Source organism: Mercenaria mercenaria, chromosome 14 (assembly GCF_021730395.1).
Source record: "Mercenaria mercenaria strain notata chromosome 14, MADL_Memer_1, whole genome shotgun sequence".
Classification (NCBI taxonomy): domain Eukaryota; kingdom Metazoa; phylum Mollusca; class Bivalvia; order Venerida; family Veneridae; genus Mercenaria; species Mercenaria mercenaria.
In genome coordinates, this window is record NC_069374.1 from 57,285,590 (window position 1) to 57,305,428 (window position 19,839).

General features: G+C 33.6%; 1 protein-coding gene across 1 annotated transcript; it reads right to left on the reverse strand.

Moving 5' to 3' along the window:
* Positions 1-550: 550 nt before the first annotated feature.
* LOC123527885 (SCO-spondin-like) lies at positions 551-19,386 on the reverse strand. The gene is made up of 19 exons (XM_045307598.2): positions 19,345-19,386; positions 18,394-18,473; positions 17,312-17,380; positions 15,782-15,875; positions 14,508-14,669; positions 14,111-14,190; positions 12,392-12,460; positions 11,319-11,412; positions 10,450-10,611; positions 10,080-10,159; positions 8,354-8,422; positions 7,267-7,360; positions 6,399-6,560; positions 5,063-6,040; positions 4,049-4,142; positions 3,185-3,346; positions 2,865-2,944; positions 1,838-1,906; positions 551-707 (listed from the first exon to the last, which is right to left on the reverse strand). Exons 2-14 carry the CDS (start codon positions 18,412-18,414, stop codon positions 5,871-5,873), a joined length of 1,326 nt encoding a protein of 441 aa, XP_045163533.2. The 5' UTR covers positions 18,415-18,473; positions 19,345-19,386; the 3' UTR covers positions 551-707; positions 1,838-1,906; positions 2,865-2,944; positions 3,185-3,346; positions 4,049-4,142; positions 5,063-5,870.
* Between the last annotated feature and the right edge of the window lie 453 nt (positions 19,387-19,839).

A 19,839-nucleotide genomic window follows, 5' to 3' on the forward strand; every position in this document is an offset into this window, starting at 1 on the left:
TGTTGTTTATAATAAAGGAGCTCTATTGTTCTCCATGAACGTGTCGGAACACGTTTAGGCTCCACCTATTGTTTCTCGATGACTCACTTCGGGGTAGCGGCTCCCTATTGTTAGGTAATCGTCTGCTACAGGATAGATATATAAACACACCGTTTACTCCACGCCCGACTGATTTCAAAAATTGACCGCACCGATTCCAAAATGGCGGCTTATATAGATAAAGAAAATAACCTAGATCTATACAGATGGGGTTAACAACTATGATAATATAAAGATAAGGATCAATCTTGTTTACATACTTGATGACAGCACCATGATTGGGATCCTGCAAAACGAAACAATTTGTTTCAAAACATATCTGGAATATCGTCGAACTGAGCTATTATTTCGATGGTAAATAAATAAAGGCATCCAGGACTTCTTCTTTGTGGTAAATCGTAGGATTGACCGCAGGCCAGCGACTGAGGTGTCCGCAAAACGAAGGAAGTCTCTGGCTTGTCATTCATATACAATGCCTTATTGGCAAAAATCGAACATCACTATTTAGCATCAGAAATGCTTTACTTGCGTTTCTAACAGCTTTTACAATAAACAAGAGTTAAACCATGTTAACCAAGCATGTGCTTATTGCATTTATTTGAATGACAGCAGCTCCGTTGAGGATGGAATCCTTGGGATACCTGTGGGAACGAACCGTCTTTGCAGAGCTGAAATAAAATGGAATTTTTTTTAAGTATTTATTATTTTAGTTGTTATGTACATGTAGAGACTTACCCTATACCTTCTTTACACAAGGGAAACAATCCGTTTATATAGTGAAATTGTTGAGTTAACACCGTTTCTTAATCCTTATCCTGCCCATGTTATATCAGTGCAAAGGAAAAGTAACCTATCTATGATAAATGCCATGTATGATTACACAGTTATGCATCCAACAGTCTTGAAATTGATTTCTTCGATTTTCTCATATTTCTAGATATTTTTCCCATACTTTGACGCATATGTATGGGTAGTTGAGATCGTTCTCTATCCAGCAGTAGCCTTTTCAACATATTTCACCTTGTGCAATTCTGTGGGTTTTGACTTTTTAAAAAAATCTTCTGTTTGTTGACAAGTTTCACCATAACTCCCCAGGGCAATTAATTATTTGATCTTTACATAGTTTTTTATTCAGGTTGCTAATCCATGTGGAAGTATGCATGCTTTTTTCATGATTAGAGGTAAAAAGTCCATAGTTTGTAATGAGGTTCAAGGTCAATAGTCACCTAAGCCTATCATAAAGTGTTTGCGGAGTTGTCTCCATTTTTTCCAAATATTTCATCCAGGATCATTTTTTTTTCAGCTCAAATAACTCTTTTTCAGGAAATGATATTTTAATAATTTTTTCAGTCCTTGTATTTTGATGCAGTTAACTACACATATATTTGATATAGAAAGCTCCTACTTGAAGTTTGTATTTTCAGTTACAATGCCTAGTACATGCCATTCCCTTCAGGCTTTATTGATAATTCATTTTTTACTGACCTAGATTTGAGACAACTTTATGAGTAGTTTATATACTATGGTGGTCTAGAATATTCTAACACAATACTGACAAACAGGTTGTTTTAATTATTTCTAAAGTCTGGATTGTTATATGGTTTTCCAGAATCTTCTTTCAAAATGTTTCATTCTATACTTACCTGATACACACCTGGTTAAATGATTGTGTGAAGCAAATAACATAATGTGTACTAGAAATATACTACACATTAGGCACTGGGTACAGTTACATCTGCCTTCCTCAATAATAACCATAAACTGCAATGTATATGTGAGACTTAGTATTAAATATTACCTCTTTCTTGGCGCAGCCGAGCTTATATGAAATAAACTGTCCGCTACTACTGGATTCCACAAAGCAAACCTTAAAGGGAAAAGAAATGGTGTTCGTAATTTAATTCCGTCTGCTAGGATTTCTTAAATTATTTAAAGAGGGGAAGGTATTTTCAAAATCAGGCAAACAAATAAGTTAATAATTAAAGGTTCAATATTTGATCTAATGGCAGACATTTTGTTTCCCTAGCAACGCAACCTTAAACAAAATGGCGGAACTATTTAATTTCTAAATAAATATTTGAATTGTATTTACATATTTCTGTAAAACAGTTTCTTTACCTTTCCCAGCTGTATAATGAAAATATTCCCCATGTTTTAATCTTAAACACAAGAAAAAATGGAAGTTGATCTATCTTAATGGTTATTTGCTAAGTGACGTCATTGATACCATTGATACACTAAAATGGTTGTCCCCATGATCAGCCATTTTCATAAATGTTTACCTGCCATATATTTTTCAAAAGTGGTCCAGTTTACCGCCAATAGACAGGTAGACAATATAAGGGCAACAGAATTTAAAACCAATACATAAGAAAATGTATTGTTTTACAGTGTGGCAATTACATGTCTAGCAGATTTTACCAGTTTAATATAGGTATGCATGCGCAGAAGGTGTGACTGTACGGTTAAAATTAAACAAGTCGATAGAGAATACCATATGTAAAAGTTATTAAAATTTGCCATTTTCATGGAATATATTAGAACCTGTTGCCCAACCCATTTGCCTTTGTATTTTTGTAGTTCTATATATCTATTTGCATGTATATATGAGCAACAAAATATGGTTAAATCAAATCATGGAATAGATGGTCCAATATACGTGACCAAGGCAAATTCGAGCACTTAAAATGATTGGTAAAATATCAGTTTAACACTTTAACTATAACTGATGTTATCTTCTAAATGTAATGTATATCAAGTTGTTCCACATTATATAAATGGTATCAGGCTACACAAAATGCCTAAAAAATTCTCTTTGTACTCACTTCTCCAGGCTGACACGTGGATGTCGCTTTGCACTCGTTAACATCCAGTCCGAGTGTGCATGAAAAACATTCAAGTAGGTCTGTGTAAAGTAACATGATAAATTCAAAATCGGTCACATGGTATTCAACATCAATCTTATTTTCGTTTGAAGATTCCGTTCTTAAAGAGAGTGGTTGATATTGATGATTTTGTTTCTTTTGTTTTTGTAAGAATAATATGTGAACGTACATACATGTATTTCAGATTTACTAATGCAACATGCTTTTAACTGCAAATGTTTTAACTGTTTAATTCCTTCCCAGTAGGGAAACATGCCTACCCTGACATGGCTCCTCTTGACAATGCTCAGTTTCTGTACTACTTCCGGAGCAAGAACCTGGTGTCCCTATAACGCAATGTCTGTCGCGAGATCGTGTTCCGTTTCCGCAGGTGACGTCACATGAAGACCACGGACCCCAGTCTGACCAGCCACCAGGCGGCCCTTAAAGAAAGCGAATAGGTGATTTACAATGAACAAGTAGATATCAAATACTGCCTCAAAACAAATATCACATATAATTTCTATAGTAGAACAGTTTCGCGTTTTAACAAGAAGATAAAGTACCATTTATCGTCTTACCTTCAAATGTTAGCATCTATTCTAACGACAACATTTGATTTTAGCTCAAAGTACAACCTTAACTATTTTGTCGAGGTTTTGCGTCCACTTTCATGTATGTACATTGTATTTCGATCGCGAAAAATCATATTTTCGTCAATTAATCAGTTTTCAATTTGTATCTTCCCTAGATTTGTTTTCACCAAGAATTAAAAATAATCACATTTAACTTTTTTAATGTTTGTATATTACTATAAGATAGTTCTATATTTGACACAATATGAAGGCGTCGAAGTCAGACCAAATATTTGTGATATATTTCATACATTAAACGCAACCACGAGGTATAATTGGTGTGTTAAAGTTAAATGTTTTAAGTGATGTGTTTAGTTTCCATCATCTTCGAGTCACACGCACGCACGTACACACACACACACACACACACACACACACACACACACACGCCCAGACACACACACACATATATATATACATGAGTTACATTATATTTGCCTACCGGTTTCGTTTATAACTCTTCAGGGCAAATAACACTTTATATATTTAGACACGCAGCAATGTTTTTACCTAGATTGTACTTGTTACACAGATCTGAATGGCAGCAGCTCCACATGTGAATGAGGCCTGGTGGTATTGGTGCGAATGAACCGTCTTTGCAATGCTGAAATAATAAATGAAATAGCATAAGTGGTTTTTGTCACTACAATAATCTGTAAATTTCAATTACAGGATAATTGTTATTTTTGTTACGCTTTTCCTTCCTAATCAGTTAAAATAAATGTCAAACTGTTTTCTGAATCATACATGTACAAGTTGACTTGCATCACACAGGATCAGTTATGTTGTATTACTATACATATACGGCTGTACCACAGAATTTGATGTTAGTTTCATAAGACACTTTTATTGATATTCATTCAACTGTAACATTTTAACCAAATGTGACCAAAATGCTTAAAAAACAATTATATCAGAGCATTCGGAACATCATGTTTATAAGCATTAAAATATCACGGAAGCTATACTTCGCAATCGTCTTGACTTGACGGTTTAAGAATATTTGTACTGACAACATGAGTTTTTTTTGCAAAACGTAACATGCAAATTTCTGTTTCGAAAGAGTTTAGACATTTATCAGTTGTCACACTCAAAGCAAGTTTCTCTCAGAAATCAAAGAATTGTATAGATAGCATGTAGCTAGGTGATCGATATTTGTTTAAGTTAGTTTATTATCACATTTTTGTTTACGTATAATTGCTCTTTGCAAAGGATGTTCTATTGAAGACTGACTATTTTGAAAAGCAGTTGGGGTTCTTGGACGTTCTTATGTTCATAGAATCACAAAACAAACAGATAAAGGACCCTAGCTGGAAATGTCTCTTCAGTTCGTACTATACATATACTTGTTCAAAGTAATGTGTAATTACTCCGCAATCAGTGGCTACATTGTCCAAATCGGTGTAATTAAAAGTACCATAAATGAAACTTATAATGTATAGAAGTGAAACGGAATCGATGCTTTGCCCATAGCATAACGGTAGTAACACTATATATAATACCTTATAACAACATAATTAATACCTCTTCAGCAGAGCAACCGAGCGTATATGTAATACCCATTCCAGCGCTGATGTAATCCACGAAGCAGACCTTGAAAATTAGTACAAATACTTTATATTATCTGATAACTCAAACATTTGATAACAACTAGTTTCAAACAAGGTTATAACTCATCGATTCTGCGATTTGTACAATAACTTGCGATGTTTCCTGTTTGTGGACATCGCAACATACGTAGTGTGTCTCTATAGAAACGAAAGCAGCATATCTGCGTAAATAATACCAGATACAAGTAAAGGGGTTTTATGATAAATAAAGGACTGAAATCTTTACTTTAGAAATAGAAATATAACATTGGTATGTTTAGACTGTGATTCGTTTAAATTATGCAACGTGGAGTACATGTACGTTCTTTTGTAATGAAGACATTGCGTTCAGATGTGCGATTTGCGATGTTGATGTCAAGATTATCTCGCCTGCATTTGTTTTCAATGGATATTATTATTTCGTTACTGTACTTTGAACGTATTAGTTTGTCTTTCGTTCTCGTATTGGATTAACAATACAGTGAATATTTTGTTGCAACATATTTTCAAGTACGTTACTGCAGCCAATGATTCAAACTTAATACATGTAAGGTAAGGTTATACCATCTTTAACTTCTTGGTTGGCAATCTTGGTCATCATATCCTTGCTTATTCAAGCAAATTAGTTGATTGTTATTACATTGGATTCAAAGTTCTACATTTCTAAAATTATTTACTAGTTTTGGTGTAACGATTTAAGTATCATTTTTCCTTTAAGTTAATGCTTTCCACCAGGCTTTATTCTACGTTTTCCGGATATTAAATGACGTTACGTTATCAAACGTTTGTAGAAGAAGCTTAAAGACAAACACATATCCATTATTTATACTAGCTTCGTCAGACTGACATGTCGTTGTAGTGTTGCAGCCGCTAACAACCCATCCAACTACGCATGAATAACATTCCAGAGGTTCTGTAAAGCAATGATTTTTTAATGGAACGACAAGTAATTTTTATCACAACTGCGGCTTAATACAGCAAAATATACGCATATGTTTAAAAAATCAGAACGATAACACACATAACAATCTTTTTCCTTTAAACAAAGTTCTTCTAAATATCAAACTAGTCGCCATAAATAAAATATCGTTTTTAGTGTACGGCTGTACGTTCTATTACACAATATATAATAACGAATTCGTGATAAAAGCCCAGTTTTCATACTAAACGGATTTTTCTATCATGCCAGCATATTTCAGACTGAATATTTAAAAACTTTCTAGCAAATAACACTTGTTGAGATGTGCTTATTTCTAAGGACGAATGTCTACCCTGACATGGGTCCTGTTGACAATGCTCAATTTCTGTACTATTTCCAGAACAAGAACCTGGCGGCCCAGTAATGCAATGTCTGTCGCGAGATCGTGTTCCGTTTCCGCAGGTGACGTCGCATTGAGACCAAGGTCCCCATTCTGACCAGAGACCAGGTGGACCTGAAAGAAGAGTTAGTAAGTGTATGCAATACAGTCAAACTTGTACTGAAGACTTGGAAATAAAAATCATATTACATTATTCTAAACGTAGTAAGTTTATGTTCCTGAATAAAGAGAATTTGCATGTAATAAAGAGACACAGCATTAAGAAAACAATCTTTCCGCAAACAGTGTTTTTTTATGGAGGATTTGGTTTTACTTTAAAATATATTTGAATTTGTCTTTTTAAGCGCAAACACACTACTGTATAACGGAAATTTTCGCTGGGTCAAAATTTCGCGAACTTGAAACTGAGTTTGTTTGTGATGTTTGACATTCGCAAAATCGTAAAAATACTACCTGAATTTGAATTATACTAATGGTAAGTATTTTCGCAAGATTAATTTTCGACAGATAGAGGGCCTCGCGATTATAGCAAAAAATAAACACTCGCGAAAATTTCTGCTTTTACAGTATCCGTTTTGTATGTCCATTTACATGCAGTCGGATATTGAAAAATTGCAAGTTTTGTTGAACGATTTGTTTACCCTACTTTTAGTTTTAGTACTTATTTATCTAGCATTTTTGCATGATTTGCTTATCTCCATTCACGTCTTGTTACAAATAATAACAAAAAACGGTGTTTTGAAACGGTATGGCAGCGCCGAAAACCAACTTATGCATTTGTCAGTTGTACAACAGAATGTAAGCGAATAAAAAGATTAACCTAGGTTTTGGTTGTTACATAGATTGTAATGACAGCAACTCCAGAGGTGGATTAGACCTGGTGGTACCGGTGCGAACGAACCATCTTTGCAATGCTGAAAATATATATTCAACACTTTCCCTCGCCCCTATTTCATCTAAAAGATAGGGTTATACCACTGATATTACATATCATACAAAAGAACCCCGAGGCTGGTAGTAGACACTTTTAAATGCTCAAAATATCTCGACTGATTTTCAATTCAACGTCATATAGCGAAATCGTTTTAAACTTGTAAATTTCAACCTTTTTTGATACAAAAGATACAAATTTGATTTTATTTCTAAATGGATTGTTATAAAAGTTTCAGGATATCTTAATTAGCATTAAAGCAATAAATCCATGCAAATCTTTAAATTGTAAAATGTCTTAAAATATTTCTTTTTCGAAATTGTGAATGGAAAAGTATATTTAGGGGCCATGAAATTGATCATTTATAAGACATTTTCGAAATTCAAAAGGCTTCTACTATCACTCCCGAGAACCTTTGAAATACTGTAGTTCATTCTACATCTGGCAAGACAAATCCGCTATTCAAAAAAATCTTTGTTACGGATTGTGTTGATCAAATATGTACATACAAACATATAAAATATGCAAAATGTTGTTGTAAAATCACATAATTAATGATATATCGACGATGATATAGATATGCTTGATCTACGAAGAATTAGCTATATTGGTTTTCCAACCTCCAAATAACCGCCACAAGCCTTGATATAATGCAGTTATAACGATTAAAACGAATAAAAATGTTTGACGTGTTTAGAAGACGTACATGTAAAGGACTAAAAGAAAGTTTAATCTTCTGCAGATCTGTGTCTATTAAATCCTTTTGCATAAGATCTTGCTCTGGAATTTGCATGTACGCGCTTGTCGTCTTTGTTTTGTATTTACTCGTGGAGGTTTAGTATTTTACTGGTATTTATGGTGCGTTGAATTGTAAAAGAAACAAAGACTACCGAAAGAATGTTAAATTCTTTGTTTAATTTTACAATAACTGTGATTTCTCTTGAAGTTCTGATTTTACAGTCTATAACAATAATACCTCTTCCGCAGAGCAGCCAAGCGTATAAGAAATACCCATTCCAGCACTGATTAAATCCACAAAGCAAACCTAAAAAAAACAACATAGATTTTCTTTTAATTCAAAATGTTTTTTAAAAACACAGAATACATTATCATTATGCATGAATACTATGGTCAAAGTTTGTGACATTGATTTTATTTAGATCATTAATTTCAAATTGTATTTCGCGAATACGATTATTTATGATACCGCGCCTTATTATTGCTTCCTATTATGTGACAAATAGCATTGCGTCCAATCAATCTGTGAACACGTTTATGACGAAAAAATGGCGCAGACAATTTTTAGAAGTGTACTGTGTATTCACACGATCCAGGAAAATAAGTCAAACAAGACAGAATAGAACAACAGCTTCAAATTAAGTTAGCATATGATTAAATAAATAAAGGTGGTCAATCACATTTAACTTTTACCCTGCTAAATTTCTAAAATGGATTGGTCTAGCATTCAATTTTACCAGTTCCACTTCTAATTCAAAGAGATGTTCCTGAAAATTTACTGACTGAATAGCGTACAGTGCAGACCATGATCAGCCTGCACAGATGTACAGGCTGATCTTGGTCTGCTCTGGCCACAAAGGCAAAACCATTTACCGCCAGCAGGCTAAAAACGAAACACCATTTTATACATTTTTTTTATTTTTAGAATTATCTGTCAGTGATTTATTTAAAGAACAAAAATAGCGTAAGATCCCTTTCAAAAATGTATGTTTTGTTATTATCTAAAGGCATTTTGTAGTTACCTCCACCACCACCCTCCTTCAGTACGAAAGTTTTAAAAAGTAAAGTGTTGCATTTGATTTTAATATTATTTCTAATTTCACATTTGCATTTAATTTAGAATTGGCTATTTCAACACTCTGAACAAAGAATCAAGTCTCGAAATAGTGTTTAGCTTCGTTATTCTTATATTTCCTATCCATCCTGGTTGCGCAACCAAGACAGTTAAAGAAAGGTCATGATATAATTACACACATGCATTTCTAATGACTGGCTTCGTAAAGAATTGTTAAATAAAACCAATTGTTCGTATACTCATATGATTTCTTAGACAAAGTATGTTTATGAAATATAAACATATGCTGAAATAACTCCAACAAGAACAGGAAAATCAAATTTTGAAAACCCACCCGTTGAAAGTTAATATACATCATGTACATAAAGCAGATAGTGAACACAAAAATGATAATAACCATTTGTTAAACGTTTGACCAAGACCATTACTTGATCAAAATCTGATTAACCACCTTTAAAAGGGACAGACTTTTGGCTATCTATAGATATAATGGAATTATGTGATCTACATGTTATCATTTAGTACAAGCGTTTAATTTACGCTTTAGGAGGAAATAGAATCTTCGTTATAAAATATGTATGTTATTAAACCAGCGGTCAAATAGTTTTCACTCGTATTGTTATTTTTAGCGCAAATTTTAATGGCACTTTCCTTTCTTTTTAAATACATAATCTTGAAAAAATTATGCAAACATTTTTAGAATTGATAAAAACGCTAGAAACAACAGGTAAAGTGCCTTTAGATATCATAACGAAACGACAAAAAGAAACAACATCATTTTGTACCAACAGCCACTAGTATTTGAATAAAATATATTATCAACCTGACAGTTTCCTATCTAAAGAAACATACTCTATAGATATCGTAATATATTTAATCTTGTACTCACGTCACCATGTTGACATGTCATCGTAGTGTTGCAGCCCCTAACATCCCAGCCAATTAGACATGAATAACATTCAAGCGGTTCTGTAAGTAATAACAATGTTCACAATGTGGAGTAGAATCCATCTTACAATACGAAGATAGAAAAAATGGAAACTTCGTTCGATAAACATGATAACAAATATATCAATGTTCGATTAGAATGCATGCTAAAGCCCGCAACCGCTTTCTCCGGGCTGTTCAATTACACAGTATGTACTAACGACTTCATGATAAAGGCCCAGTTTTCATACTAAACGGATTTGTTGATTATGCGAGCTTTCTAGCAAATAACACTTGTTGAGTTGTGCTTATTTCCAAGGACGAATGCCTACCCTGACATGGGTCCTGTTGACAATGCTCAGTTTCTGTACTATTTCCAGAACAAGAACCTGGCGGCCCAGTAATGCAATGTCTGTCGCGAGATCGTGTTCCGTTTCCGCAGGTGACGTCGCATGGAGACCAAGGTCCCCATTCTGACCAGAGACCAGGTGGACCTGAAAGAAGTGTTAGTAAGTGTTTGCAATACAGTCAAACTTGTACTGAAGACCTCCAAATAAAAATCATATTACATTATTCTAAACGTAGTAAGTTTATGTTCCTGAATAAAGAGAATTTGCATGTTATAAAGAGACACAGCATTAGGAAAACAATCTTTCCGCAAACAGTGTTTTTTATGGAGGATTGGGATTTACTTTAAAATATATTTGAATTTGTTTTTTAAGTGCAAACAAACCACTGTATAAGCACATATTTTCGCTGGGTCAAAATATCGCGAATTTGAATCTGAGAGTTTGTTTGCGATGTTTGATATTCGCAAAATCGTAAAACTACTATTTGAATTTGAATTATACTAATGGTAAGTATTTTCGTAAGGATTAATTTTCGACAGATAAAGGGCCTCGCGATTATAGTAAAAAATAAACCCTCGCGAAAATTTCTGCTTTTACAGTATACGTTTTGTATGTCCATTTACATGAGGTCGGATATTGAAAAATTGCAAGTTTTGTTGAATGACTTTTTTAACCGACTTTTAGTTTTAGTACTTATTTATCTAGCATTTTTGCATGATTTGCTTATCTCAATTCACGTCTTGTTACAAATAATAACAAAAAACGGTATTTTGAGACGATTGGCAGCGCCGAAAATCAACTAATGCATTTGTCAGTTGTACAACAGAAGGTAAGCGGACAAGAAGATTGACCTAGGTTTTGGTTGTTACATAGATTGTAATGACAGCAACTCCAGAGGTGAATGAGACCTGGTGGTACCGGTGCGAACGAACCATCTTTGCAATGCTGAAATTATAAGGCACCCAATCATAGTTATAGTGGTTGTTATATATATATATATACCACACTTTCCCCCGCCCCTATTTCATCTAAAGGATAGGGTAATACCATTGATATAACATATCATACAAAAGAACCCCGAGAATGGTAGACACTTTTAAATGCTCAAAATATCTAAATTTCAACCTATTTCTATACCAAAGATACAAATTTGATTTTATTTCTAAATGGATTGTTATAAAAGTTTCAGGATATCTTAATCAGCATTAAAGCAATAAATCCATGTAAATCTTTAAATTGTAAAATGTCTTAAAATATTTCTTTTTCGAAATTGTGAATGGAAAAGTATATTTAGGGGCCATGAAATTGATCATTTATAAGACATTTTCGAAATTCAAAAGGCTTCTACTATCACTCCCGAGAACCTTTGAAATACTGTAGTTCATTCTACATCTTGCAAGACAAATCCGCTATTCAAAAAAATCTTTGTTACGGATTGTGTTGATCAAATATGTACATACAAACTTATAAAATATGCAAAGTGATGTTGTAAAATCACATATTTAATGATATAACGACGATGATTTAGATATGCTTGATCTAGGAAGAATTAGCTATATTGGTTTTCCAACCTCCAAATAACCGCCACAAGCCTTGATATAATGTAGTTATAACGATTAAAACGAATAAAAATGTTTGACGTGTCTAGAAGTCGTACATGTAAAGGGCAAAAAGAAAGTTTAAACTTCCACAGATCTGTGTCTATTCAATATTTTGCATAAGATCTTGCTCTGGAATTTGCATGTACGCGCTTGCCGTCTTTGTTTTGTATTAACTCGTGGAGGTTTAGTGTTTTACTGGTATTTATGGTGCGTTGAATTGCAAAAGAAAAAAAGACTACCGAAAGAATGTTAAATTCTTTGTTTCATTTTACAATAACTCTGATTTCTCTTGAATTTCTTATTTTACACTATAACAATAATACCTCTTCCGCAGAGCAGCCAAGCGTATAAGAGATACCCATTCCAGCACTGATTAAATCCACAAAGCAAACCTAAAAAAACAACATAGATTTTCTTTTAATTCAAAATGATTTTTAAAAAATCACGGAATACATCATCATTATACATGAATACTATGCTCAGAGTTTGTGACATTGATTTTACTTAGATCATTAATTTCAAAATGTATTTCGCGAATACGATTATTTATGAAGCCGCGCCCTATCATTGCTTCCTATTATGTGACAAAAAGCATTGCGTCCAATCAATTTGTGAACACGTTTATGAGGAAAATGGCATCAACAATCTTTAGAAGTGTACTGTGTATTCACACGATCCAGGAAAATAAGTCAAACAAGACAGAATAGAACAACAGCCTAAATCAAGTTAGCATGTGATTAAAGGTGGTCAATCACATTTAACTTTTACCCTGCTAAATTTCTAAAATGGATTGGTCTAGCATTCAATTTTACCAGTTCCACTTCTAATTCAAAGAGATGTTCCTGAAAATTTACTGACTGAATAGCGAACAGTGCAGGCCATGATCAGCCTGCACAGATGTACAGGCTGATCTTGTCTGCTCTGGCCACAAAAGCAAAACCACTTACCGCCAGCAGGCTAAAAATGAAGCACAATTTTATACATTTTTTTTTTGTTTTTAGAATTATCTGTCAGTGATTTATTTAAAGAACTAAAATAGAGTTAGATCCCTTTCAAAAATGTATGTTTTGTTATTATCTAAAGGCATTTTGTAGTTACCTCCACCACCACCCTCCTTCAATACGAAAGTTTTAAAAAGTAAGTAAAGTGTTGCATTTGATTTTAATATTATTTCTTATTTCACATTTGCATTTAATTTAGAATTGGCTATTTCAACACTCTGAACAAAGAATCAAGTCTCGAAATAGTGTTTAGCTTCGTTATTCTTATATTTCCAATCCATCCTGGTTGCGCAACCAAGACAGTTAAAGAAAGGTCATGATATAATAACACACATATGCATTTCTAATGAAATTTGGCTTCGTAAAGAATTGTTAAATAAAACCAATGGTTCGTATACTTATATGATTTCTTAGACAAAGTATGTTTATGAAATATAAACATATGCTGAAATAACTCCAACAAGAACAGGAAAATCAAATTTTGAAAACCCACCCGTTGAAATTTAATATACATCATGTACATAAAGCAGATAGTGAACACAAAAATGATAATGACCATTACTTGATCAAAATCTGATTAACCACCTTTAAAAGGGACAGACTTTGGCTATCTATAGATATAATGGAATTATGTGATCTACATGTTATCATTTTGTACAAGCGTTTAATTTACGCTTTAGGAGGAAATAGAATCTTCGTTATAAATATGTATGTTATTAAACCAGCGGTCAAATAGTTTTCACTCGTATTACTAATAAATATGTATGTTGTTATGTTATTTTTAGCGCAAATTTTAATGGCACTTTCCTTTCATTTTAAATACATAATCTTGAAAAAATTATGCAAACATTTTTAGAATTGATAAAAACGCTAGAAAACAACAGGTAAAGTGTTTTTTGATATCATAACGAAACGAAACAAAAACATCATTTTGTACTAACAGCCACTAGTATTTGAATAAAATATATTATCAACCTGACAGTTTCCTATCTAAAGAAACATACTCTATAGATATCGTAATATATTTAATCTTGTACTCACGTCGCCATGTTGACATGTCATCGTAGTGTTGCAGCCCCTAACATCCCAGCCAATTAGACATGAATAACAGTCAAGCGGTTCTGTAAGTAATAACAATGTTCACAATGTGGAGTAGAGTCCATCTTACAATACGAATATAGAAAAAATGGAAACTTCGTTCGATAAACATTACAAATATACCAATGTTCGATTGGAATGCATGCTAAAGCCCGCAACCGCTTTCCCCGGGCTGTTTGTTCTATTACACAATATGTAATAACGACTCCGTGATAAAGGCCCAGTTTTCATACTAAACGGATTTGTCTATCATGCGAGCATATTTCAGACTGAATATTTAAAATATTTCCAGCAAATAACACTTGTTGAGTTGTGCTTATTTCCAAGGACGAATGCCTACCCTGACATGGGTCCTGTTGACAATGCTCAGTTTCTGTACTATTTCCAGAACAAGAACCTGGCGGCCCAGTAATGCAATGTCTGTCGCGAGATCGTGTTCCGTTTCCGCAGGTGACATCACATGGAGACCAGGGTCCCCATTCTGACCAGGGACCAGGCGGACCTGAAAGAAGAGCTATTAAGTGTTTGCAATACAGTCAAACTTGTACTGAAGACCTCCAAATAAAAATCATATTACATTATTCTAAACGTAGTAAGTTTATGTCCCTGAATAAAAAGAATTTGCATATAAAAATGAGACACAGCATTAGGAAAATAATCTTTCCGGAAACAGTGCCTTTTTTATGTGGAGAAATTGGTTTAACTTTAACATAGATTTGCATTTGTCTTTTTAAGTGCAAACACACCACTGTATAAGCACATATTTCCGCTGGGTCAAAATTTCGCGAATTTGAATCTGAGAGTTGTTTGCGAGGTTTGATATTCGCAAAATCGTAAAACTACTACTTGAATTTGAATTATACTAATGGTAAGTATTTTCTCAAGGATTAATTTTTGACAGATAAAGGGCCTCGCGATTATAGTAAAAAATAAACCCTCGCGAAAATTTCTGCTTTTACAGTATACGTTTTGTATGTCCATTTACAGGCAGTCGGATATTGAAAAACTGCAGGTTTTGTTGAACGACCTTTTCTTCCCCCTTAGTTTTCACTGTGGGGAATCACATGATCAAAATAATCTCTAAACCAAAGTTATATTTTGAAGAACATGAATAAATTTCCTGTCATGATAAGATATGAAATTTAAACATAGCCATATCAGAAATGAAAATTGTTAAATTATCATGGAGTTGACATTAATGATAGATATCCTATAATTACAAACACTAAGGAAAATAAGTAGTATCAGTTTATTGAAGTGTTCCAGATAACCAGAAGGTGATTGTGATCGAAATCTATGTAGGTTTAGGATACATGTATGTTGGTGTATGATAGGCTGTATCTTAGATTTACAGCAAAAGATTCTTCAATATATTCCGACATTATTCATCAATTTTTTTTTTTTTTGGTTTAGAGATTATTTTGATCTTGTGATTCCCCGCAGTGGCTTTAGTACTTATTTATCTAGCATTTTTGCATGATTTTCTTTATCTCCATTCACGTCTTGTTACAAATAATAACAAATAAAGGTGTTTTGAGACGATTGGCAGCGCCGAAAAGCAACTAATGCATTTGTCAATTGTACAACAGAAGGTAAGCGAACAAAAAGATTAACCTAGGTTTTGGTTGTTACATAGATTGTATTGACAGCAACTCCAGAGGTGAATGAGACCTGGTGGTACCGGTGCGAACGAACCATCTTTGCAATGCTGAAATTATAAGGCACCCAATCATAGTTATAGTGGTTGTTATATATATTCCACACTTTCCCCCGCACCTATTTCATCTAAAGGATAGGGTAATACCATTGATATTACATATCATACAAAAGAACCCCGAGGCTGATAGACACTTTTAAATGCTCAAAATATCTCGATTGATTTTCAATTCATCGTCATATAGCAAAATCGTTTTTAAACTTGTAAATTTCAAAATATTTCTATACCAAAGATACAAATTTGATTTTATTTCTAAATGGATTGTTATAAAAGTTTCAGGATATCTTAATAAGCATTAAAGCAATAAATCCATGTAAATCTTTAAATTGTAAAATGTCTTAAAATATTTCTTTTTCGAAATTGTGAATGGAAAAGTATATTTAGGGGCCATGAAATTGATCATTTATAAGACATTTTCGAAATTCAAAAGACTTCTACTATCACTCCCGAGAACCTTTGAAATACTGTAGTTCATTCTACATCTGGCAAGACAAATCCGCTATTCAAGAAAATCTTTGTTACGGATTGTGTTGGTCAAATATGTACATACAAACTTATAAATTATGCAAAGTGATGTTGTAAAATTACATATCTAATGATATAACGACGATGATTTAGATATGCTTGATCTACGAAGAATTAGCTATATTGGTTTTCCAATCTGACTAAAGTACATATCCTATTACGCTACGCATAGGATCTGAGAACGACCTATTCATTGCCTCGTTCTGACGACCCTTTCGCTAGCCAATCAGAGCCTAACTTACAACATCTTGCAAATCTACCTGTAGCCTTGACTTTTGATATTTACAATTTTTATGTCATAATGTATCAGATAGCCGGTTAGCTCAGTCGGTAGGCCACTTGCTTTGTAAGCGAGGGGTCCCGGGTTCGAGCCCTGGAATGACTGCACATTTTTCTTACTCATTGACATTCGAACAAGTCGTCTGATTGGATAAAATAAAAATAGCAATACTGGAAATCCAAAATATACAGAAGACGAATGTGAATGGGTCGTTCTCAGATCTTCGTTTAGAAGATCAAGTACTTTAGTCAGATTGATTGGTTTTCCAACCTCCAAATAACCGCCACAAGCCTTGATATAATGCAGTTATAACGATTAAAACGAATAAAAATGTTTGACGTGTATAGAAGACGTACATGTAAAGGGTGAAAAAAAAGTTTAAACTTTCGCAGATCCTTGTCAGTTCAATCCTTTTGCATAAGATCTTCCTCCGGAATTTACGTGTACGCGCTTACCGTCTTTGTTTTGTATTTACTCGTGGAGGTTTAGTATTTTACTGGTATTTATGGTGCGTTGAATTGCAAAAGAAACAAAGACTACCGAAAGAATGTTAAATTCTTTGTTTAATTTTACAATAACTGATTTTTCCTGAATTTCTGAATTTACACTATTAAAATAATACCTCTTCCGCAGAGCAGCCAAGCGTATAAGAGATACCCATTCCAGCACTGATTAAATCCACAAAGCAAACCTATAAAATAACATAGATTTTGTTTTAATTCAAAATGCTTTATAAAAACATAGAACTATGGTCAAAGTTTGTGACATTCATTTTATTTATGTCATTAGTTTCAAAATATATTTCGCGAATACGCTTACTTATGAAGTCGCACACTTTCATAGCTTCCTTTAATTTGACAAAAAAAAGCGTTGTGCCAAATCAATTTTTGAACACGTTTATGCGGAGAATAGCACCAACAATTTTGAAAAGTGTACTCTGTATCCACACGATCCAGTAAAATAAGATAAACAAGAAAGAATAGAGCAACAGCTTCAAATCAAATTAGCAAATGATTAAAGGTGGTCAATTACGTTTAACTTTTACCCTGCTAAATTTCTAAAATAGATTGGTTCAGCATTCAGTTTTAGCAGTTCCACTTCTTATTCAAAGGGATGTTCACTGAAAATTTAATGACTGAATAGCGGACAGTGCAGACCATGATCGGCCTACACAGATGTGCAGTCTGATCTAGCTGTACTCTGGCCGCAAAGGCAAAATAGAACCACTTACCGCTAAGGCAAAATAGAAACACTTACCGCAAGCAGACTAAAAATTAAGCACCATTTTGTGACATTTTTCATTTTTAAAATAATCTGTCAGATATTTATTTAAAGAACAAAATGACCCGGTCCACAGAGTTAGATCCCTGTCAAAACATGTATGTTTTGTTATTTTCTAAAGACATTTTGTAATTAGCCCTTTTCAATACGAAAGTTTTAAAAAGTGAACTATTGCATTTGATTTAAATATTATTTTTAATTTTTTATTTGCATTTGATTGAGAATTGGCTTTTTGAACACTCTGAACAAAGAATCAAGTTTTGAAATAGTGTTTAGCTTCGGTATCATAACGAAACGAAACAAAAACATCATTTTGTACCAACAGCCACTAGTATTTGAATAAAATATAATATCAACCTGACAGTTTCCTATTTAAAGAAACATACTCTATATATATCGTAATATATTTAATCTTGTACTCACTTCGCCATTTTGACAAGTCATCGTAGTGTTGCAGCCCCTAACATCCCAGCCAATTAGACATGAATAACATTCAAGCGGTTCTGTAAGTAATAACAATGTTCACAATGTGGAGTAGGGTCCATCTTACAATACGAAGATAGAAAAAATGGAACCTTCGTTCGCTAAACATAACAACTATATTAATGTTCCATTGCTAATGCCAACAACCGCGGGTTGAGCAGAACTCTGTATTTGCACTTGTTGCATGTACAAAAAAATAGAGACATCCACAGAGTTGTTAAAACGGCCGTGTACATGGAGCCGCCAGTGAAACTCGGAGCTCATTTCCAGATTAAGCGCCATATGGTCCCCAGTTAAGGTGATGGGTTTGCACGAAAAAAAAACAAAAAAAAAAAACAGTGGGCAGAAATATCTACACTATAATTTGAATGTGGAATGGAAATCTGAATATCAAGAAATGGTGGTGGTGGTGGTGGGGGGGGGGGGGGGGGGCGTTGTATGATCTACACTGCTAAAAGACTAAAAAATCTAAAAGTTGTGATAAAACAATACTCAGAGCTATCAAACAATACATATAACATAACATAAATATCATGCTGAACGAACTGAAAAGATCGAAATAGCAGCTCTTCCTTGAGATGAAATACTATATGTTTCTATAGATATTCGTAAAATGTTTCACAAATGCCTATCGAATATAGCAATGTCATGTATTAATGTAAAAGCACATAAAACACGACATCTTTCGTTAGAAGTATATCGCGAGTATACTCTTCTAGAGTGAGGCGATTACTGAAGTAAGATGATGATGATAACGTTACCAGTTTTTACGGAAAGACGAACTCAGGTAAGCACGGTAATGATTTGGGTAACTATACATGTATGGTTTTAAAAGAAGACTTTTTCTTTCATGAATTAAAAAACAAATAAATAAATATACGAAATACCCACCTGCATTTGTGATTGGTATTGACAGAAACAGTAAATGAATGTGCAACCCTGGAATCATAATAATATCATATTTATAATGCTGCTGCAGGATGATTGTTAGCCCTCCTAAACTCGTTTTTATTTTCATAGCAAGACTTTCATGTGACAACTGTTAGATATTTTACTCCGTTTTAGCTAAACCATTATGGGTTTATCTACAATCTTAGTATGGCTAAACTTTGGATGCAAAATATTTACGTGTTACGTCAAAGATCACCGACAGAAATGTTAATGGGACATACAGCGGATGAGAGATCTATTCCTGGTAAAATATGAAAAGCGAAAGCTATCTTATGTTGATGAATACGAGGAATCTGCTTTTTTGAGAATGGTATCTTCTCAAGATCTCGTTATGTCTTGTTATTTACTCTGTTATCATGTTGACTTGCAAGCAATACTGTTAAGTGGGTATATCATGTCTAACATATGTACTATGTGAAAGTGACATACTATTTT